This window comes from Xiphophorus hellerii, chromosome 3 (assembly GCF_003331165.1).
Source record: "Xiphophorus hellerii strain 12219 chromosome 3, Xiphophorus_hellerii-4.1, whole genome shotgun sequence".
Lineage (NCBI taxonomy): Eukaryota > Metazoa > Chordata > Actinopteri > Cyprinodontiformes > Poeciliidae > Xiphophorus > Xiphophorus hellerii.
Window position 1 is genome coordinate 5324064 of NC_045674.1, and position 7281 is coordinate 5331344.

A 7281-nucleotide genomic window follows, 5' to 3' on the forward strand; every position below is an offset into this window, starting at 1 on the left:
CTGAGTACAGTCGCTTCTTTAAACTGTATATTTCGGGACTAGAGTATAGTACACAATCATCAAGAACAGGGATTAATTACTACTAAAAGCTTTTTTTATTTAAAGAAATTAAGTGTAGCAGCAGCTTCCATGCTTTCCACTGGGCTAGCATGGCTAATGCTACTATGATAGCTTCACTGTTCAAACACTCACCTAAACTAGCTCCAGTATTTCCTCCAAACGACTCTGTCGGTGTGGTCCTGCTCGGTGAACTAACGACCAGATGCAGTATTATAATCCTGAAATGTATGAAACTCCTCACAAGCTCCTCTAATGTGATGGCGACACACAGCAACGCATAAAAACTACTGGTTGGTTGTCAAATCCCATCAAGACCTCTCCACTTCGACCTCTCACCCCTCAGTACCAAAAACAATGCAAAAGCGACTCCGAGTGGATAAATCCGGCATTACACATTTTCACACGAACTTACAGTTTTATAAGAATCACCTGGATTTTTTTTTAATTCGTCCAAAGTACTAAGCAAACATATGGAGGTATCACATATTTATTTATTGTTGCCAATAATCTGAGTATATTCTAACCTGCCCATGTTTAAGAGGAAATATTCTTCACTTGTGATGAACTATTGTTGTGGCCACAGGTGAAAAACAGCTGGCAAATTCCAGACAAATAATTAAACTTTTTACAATAACATTAGGTCAAGCAATAAATTGTCAAACTGAACCTTTTAATTTCATTTTTTATTACAAAAATGAATTTTTGCACAAACAAAATTAATTTCAAAAAGCTTCTCCTCACTGCCTGATGTTCACGAAATTGTTCAGGTGAAAGATGATGCACTTCTCTCATTCTGCTTCAGGTTTTGGCTGATGTTTTTTCTTCTTCTTAAAAATTCTACTTTAATATTACATGGAAAAACATGACATGGATGAACATCAAATTTTGTGAATACATGGTTTTCAAATGTGTGGCAGCAAGTTAGGAATAGTGAAGAACCAACACATGCAAAGGAAATGCATGATCTTCTAAACAGCAATGCAAACCATCATGCCACCAATTGAAAACAATACCATAATACTTTGGAATTTACCTTACTGCTATAAAAATACTGATTGAATACTACTGAGTTATGCGTCTCCTTTCAAAAAGTCTAGACTGAGGGCTTAACAAGACAAGATATTGGGGTATAAATTAATGAAAAAAAAGGACAGCTACTTAATTCCACTTTAAACGATAAAAAAATGTGTGCTTTGAAAGAAAGGTTTTAAGAAGGGATGAGACTGTTTCTGAACTTCAAGAAAGGTGCATGTTTGCGAACCCTATCATCATAAAAATTTAATTTATCCTAATTAAAACATTGCCATGAATATAAATAGGTAATATTACATAAGTCCAATAAATAAACACAGTCACCTGGAATCAGGAAGTAAGCTGAATATCACAGATCACATCCTCCAGACAAGGACAATGATTATACAGGATCATAAAACAGGCAAATTTAGAGTTTGAACATCAGTCAAATCTATAATATCTCCTGATTTTGAAAAGTCCATGTGAGAAAAACAAAATGTGGAGTTAAAGAACAGCACTGGATGTCCCTCGGGCAAAAAAGGATGCTCCTTTATCATAAACTTTGTATTGAAAGAGGTTTTTCTGCATGTGTGGTGCATCGCTTTGTCTCCTCTTCCAACAAACTTCCATCTGGAAAACAAGGAGTACTCAGTTTATTGTACAGCTCAGTCAGAAATATTTGACGTTAAAGAAATGAGTATGTTTAACAATGCTAGAACCAAAGGCTTCTTGAGGTAAATAACCAGGTTCTGATAGATATGCCACCATTTGTTTAGTTATAACTGACTGGTGGCATTTCCAGACTTAATGAAATTATACATACAGAGGATATTTCTAAAGAGGTCAGGCTTTAAGCACAAAGCATCCAAATGGAGAGGAATGTAGAAGTGGGGAATAATTTCTGTTATTTCCCCATTCTGTTCTTAATAGTGCCATGGATTTTCATCATTTTAATGGGATTTATAAGAAAAGATGTCAATTAACAGTAAAAATCACAATAAGATATTTATGTTAATTAATATCTATATTTGTATTTTTTTTATTTCTAAGACAGCCTTAGAAAAAGCACTACTCAACCAACACAAACACGAAAGAACTGAAAACTCTCATCAGTCACACACCTGGCCATGTATGTCCTTGCAGTAGCCCGTGGGGAGACCCTGTACATGAAGATTAAGATTACACTGGTGGGTCAGACCCTTCAGTAGAACATCGGATCCTACATCTCCATCATCATCATCATCATCATCATCATCATCATCCTCTTCTCCATTACAGCGAACCAGCATCACCATGTTCCCCTGTAGTTACAAAGCCACAATAAGTCATCCATTAAAGCTATCTCTATCACAAACATATTGAAGTAGTGACAGCAGACAAAATTATTTATATATATATATAGGCCTGTCGCGATAAACGATAAATCGATTAATCGTACGATAAATTAAAACTATCGACGTCATTTTAATTATCGGCATTATCGTCTCTTCCGGCCTTTTTCTCTTTCTGTTAATGACACTGAATGAAAAAAGGCTCAACTCCGGTGCTCTCCACCGACTTCTCCCTTCCTCATTTCCTTAGTGTAAAGCCCAGCGCACACTACACGATCTTAGAGCTGTCGGCCGATTGTCGGCCCATTTTCAAAACCTGACAGACCACACATTAGCCGACAGAAATCCTAGGTATAACGGTTCGATCGGTTCGTTCCTGCCGTGTGGTGTCCAACAATGGGCACAAAATAATGGCTACAAGTCCAGTGAACTAATTTTAAAACCAGGCATTAATCAATGCTTTACTACAATCTACCTGCAATGCATGTGGCTAGTGTCAGCGTAAAGTCCTGACTGAATGAAAATCATTATAACCTATTTACGTCATGTTAACGAAGAACAGCTGAAAAGTTACCGGGTTTACCAACTGCAGTAGCAATTTCGCTCCAACTCCTCCCCTGGTCATTTCTATATTCTTTGCATGTTGAATAAACATTAATGTTATTTCCACATATCATCTCCAATGTCCGCTGTTGCGCCGTGTCAGCTGTTTGGGATTCCCCGACGTAATTTCCCCTCAGAAAGTGCGGAGGAGAATCCGCGCTTTCTGATTGGCTACCTGTCACATTCAACAGGCTGCGTTAAAGCGCCCAGTCGGGGAAAATCCCTGATTTAGATCGGAGGACGATCTACCGTAACACACCACACAATCTTAGAAAGACCAACGTTCTAAGATTGTTGTAAAGGGAAAAATAGGAGCAAAAAATCATGTAGTGTGAACTATTGCATCAGGTAGTCGATGTGCCCATCTTCTCTATTTAAATCTAATTATTACTGAAGGGCAACATAATATACAGACTTCATAATCTGCACTCTTTTGGTTGAATGCAGTATTTATTTCCACTTTTACTTTATGTTGTTTAGTTTTTTTTTTCAAGTGCGTTTTTTGTTAATGGAGACTGAGAATCCATTTTATTTTCGTTTTTGGTTGTTTTGTTTATCAGTTCCAGTGTTTAGTGTTCTTTTGAAAATAAAGTGTATCTATCTTTGGCAAGAAATCGCATGGATTATTATGTCATTTCCATTAAATCAGTGTAAAAAGGTCTTCAAACAATATTATCGTTTATCGCAATAATTTTTGAGACAATTAATCGCTCAGCAAAATTTGCTATCGTGACAGGCCTATATATATACTATATATATATCTGAGGTCACACCTGCACTTGGGAGCAAACTAAAGCTCTGCAGTAATGGCTGAAGTCCAAAACGGCTCCAACATCGACGCCCAGACTCAGCAGTACGCTGAGGTCATCCACCAGCAGCACACTCGGCCCCCACTGCTCGGCTCCTTCCTCCATGCTGCCTGAGCCGATCACACTGGAGCGAACAAACTCATACAGACTCCTCAGGCCGACAGGGGGGTCCCTGAAGGCAACGAGTGAATTAAGGATTAAAGGTAATAATGAGTGCATACAAGAAAATAATTAGTATAACAAAACTGTTGCACCAATAACTATGTAAACTCTCCTTTTCTTATCCTATACAAAGTACTCAAAGTACTTGTGGTTCAGTGCCTCTGTATTTTGCTCTCTTTACTAGACAAAACTACATTAACTGTCTGTTTTTTTGTTTGTTTTCATAAAATAATCGCTGGCCCAACATTGCGTGCTCATAATGCACCCAGTTCTGCTGGAGGTTCCTTCCTGTTAAAAGGGAGAGGTTCCTCTCCACTGTCACCACATGCTAGCTCAGGATAAGGGGAAAGTCAGTAACTTGGCACAATTTGTTTGTCTTGCTCACATTGACACTTTGCTCCAAAATGATTGCAGAAAATTGACTGGATTTGATTTTATTGTATCATAATCAGAACTGGTCTAGCTATATGATTGGATTTTATAAGAAATACCTATTTATCTGTACCTGAGAAAGTTCATAGCTTCGCTTTCCACATTGTTTTCCTTTGGAGTCAGAACAGACAGGCACTCCTTCAATCCCTCAAAGAAAACCAGCTGACCTTTCTCCTTTGCCTGTGTTAAACTGACACCCTGTGGGTAAAAATTCATACAAAATAATGAATAAACAAACAGTCATTCCTGTCATTTTCTAAATGTGCAATTTTTGCTCCTACCCAGAATAAAACATAAAAGGGAGACAAGCACTCACCAGTCTTTGACTCACTGCACTGTAGTGGCAAAATGACTGCGCCAAGCCCAGAAAACACACTTTGCATCGCGCTAAATCAGAAAACAGACACATTAAAATAACATTTAAATTAAAACTCTTTTTTTTGTTTTTGCTGTTGGTGGATTTTATAACTCACCTCGTAGGTAGAAAGAAAGGAAGTGATGAATTAGAAACGATGCGTCACTCTGTCTATCAGAGACTAGGATAAATTCTCCCTGAACAACAGAAATGTGGCTAAATTAAGACAGGACGCAAGTGAAAACACAACAGCAATATTTCCCCTGGCATCTGGGCATATATACCAAATATTTATAAAATACCACTCATTACTAATATGACTAAAATATTAACATTAAGGTTAAATCCAAGGTAAAAGTATTAGTTCTTACCCGTGTGAAAGAGTCAGGAGACGTGTTGAGGATGCTGTTGAGTTCTGTAAACATTGCTAACCCCGTCGGCTAAACTAAATATACAACACACAACACAAACTAAGCGGTTTGAAAAACTATGTCAGACTTTTAGAATAAAGATTTGCTTAAGAGACGGAAATAAATGTCTACTCTATTCATTGGTTAAAAACACGTTTTTATGTAAGTATTTGAAAGCTTAACTCGCCACAGTAGGAGAAATACGTCGGAAAACGCGTGAGTCAAAGATGTGTTTATTACAAACAGGACTGCTCCCTCCCAACATTTCTTTAATCACCAAATCAGGAGTTTCACATTAACTGGTGACATGTGTAGTCTTGAAAAGTCGTGAAAGCAGTTATAAATTCAACAAATTTAGTCAATAATTACATTTAAATCAAACGTATATGATTCTTTCTTTCTATGTTACAAATACATATTTTCTTTAATTCCTTGGCGATAGCTGACAGTGCCCCAAGACAGTTTTATAATAAATCAACCAACAACACCCATTAACAATACCAATTTTTTCTTTATAATTCTTTATTTATCATGTTCTGTAATATACATTGAGCCTTTATTGCGTTTTGTGTGGAAAAGTTCTCTTTACTAACATTTGATTTTAGAAAATGAAGAGCAATACTGGCCCATTGACAGAGCGGTTACTGTATATCAAAGTTCTATTTTCATAGACGATCTTTGAAGCTTCTTCGTTTTTCCTCTCTAATTCAGTTTTTGAACAGCGTCACCTACCGATGTTAATAGGTAACAGCAAAAGGCAAAGCAATGTTGTGTTCAATCAACAGATGGCAGTGTGTAGCTTTGAAAGAGCGGAAGAGAAAACGTAATTAAATGAAATACGATGCTTATCATAGACTATGGTCATTTCCAACGAATCACCACTGAGTCACATTATGATCATGATTATCACAACTTGTTATTTTTTTTTTATGTTCATGTTTTTAACATATTGTCATTTTAAAGATAAGACTATGAGCACTATTATTTTATGACAGTTCTCTGATGCTATTACTACTATTAGAGAACTGCTTGAAAATAAAATAAAATGAAATAATAAAAATATCCAGTAGTCGTATGATACTGTTGATTTCAGGTGTAAAAGCCCCCAAAAGATGGCATAAAAAACCTGTTAGGGAAGGTAACAACATATAGAAGAAAAGAAAAACATCTCAGACTGTGCAGGTAGTTTATCTATGTGAAAGACAAAAAAATGCTTTTAGAAAACATCATTGAAGTATCGCATAATCAGCTCTGCACATATAAAACATTCAAAAATGTGCTTTTGCAGCCAGATGGAATGATTTTTTATTTATTTTTTATTTTTTGTAAAAATGTCTTCTGCTTTATTAATCCTAATCCTTATACCTTCTCTGACCATAAGTGAAACATATGAGCAGTCCAGTATCTGAGAGTAAAAATAAAAATAATCCAGCTAGTAAACTGAAAATATGCACACTTTAGGTTTGACAAAAATTGAACCCTGTTTATACAAATGTACATAAAACATGTGGCCAAACCCATCAGAGTCAAATTTCTTTTAGAATGTAAATACACAAAAACTCTATATTTTAGTTTCAGCACAATTTGGGCTTCAGACTAAAATATTCACAAAATGTCCTGCAACAGTCACCAGAAATTGACGAAACTATCTAGAAACAATTTCGTTTTAATGTCCACTCTTTCAGTTTGTAGGTAAGGGAGAAAACTGCTTGCTTCTGTGAAGAAAGGTTTGAAGACCTTGAACTGATTGTTCATGATAACCCTGTAGCGGTGTGACTAAAATAAAATCAGAATCTCACTAAGGTATTTTCATAATATGTTCATTTATTCATAAAGCATAACTAAGAAAACAACAGTTGTCTTGCATCTTTTGAGGAACATGTATAAAACAACAATTTGCACTCTTAAGAATAGTTCACTTAAAAGAAAACACTTAAAACAGGCAATCATGTAGAACTAGTCAGATGAGCTGCACTTGATGGCGCATCAGTCTGAATGTTTGCAATGTGCTGAAGCTTGAGCTGTCTGTGGTGCCAATAATTTACCAGAATCCTGTTTTGTTCCTGTTCAACGGTATCAACAAACGTCCTGATTTTATGGCTAGC

General features: G+C 36.3%; 2 protein-coding genes across 4 annotated transcripts in view; both read right to left on the reverse strand.

Moving 5' to 3' along the window:
• The window catches only part of scap (SREBF chaperone), a 30998-nt gene extending 30615 nt beyond the window's left edge, over nucleotides 1-383 (reverse strand). For both annotated transcript variants that reach the window (XM_032559402.1, XM_032559400.1), the window contains exon 1: nucleotides 193-383. The gene's annotated coding sequence lies outside the window, so the exon portion shown is untranslated. The remainder of the gene's footprint in view (nucleotides 1-192) is intronic.
• Nucleotides 384-709: 326 nt separating this feature from the next.
• On the reverse strand, nucleotides 710-5416 carry elp6 (elongator acetyltransferase complex subunit 6). Of its 2 annotated transcripts, none has more exons than XM_032559649.1 (7): nucleotides 5138-5416; nucleotides 4885-4963; nucleotides 4728-4798; nucleotides 4485-4591; nucleotides 3782-3989; nucleotides 2196-2375; nucleotides 710-1704 (listed from the first exon to the last, which is right to left on the reverse strand). In XM_032559649.1, exons 1-7 carry the CDS (start codon nucleotides 5189-5191, stop codon nucleotides 1579-1581), a joined length of 825 nt encoding a protein of 274 aa, XP_032415540.1. In that variant the 5' UTR covers nucleotides 5192-5416; the 3' UTR covers nucleotides 710-1578. The 2 variants fall into 2 exon arrangements, with proteins under 2 accessions (XP_032415540.1, XP_032415539.1); XM_032559648.1 differs by having other exon boundaries at nucleotides 4485-4609; nucleotides 5138-5415.
• Between the last annotated feature and the right edge of the window lie 1865 nt (nucleotides 5417-7281).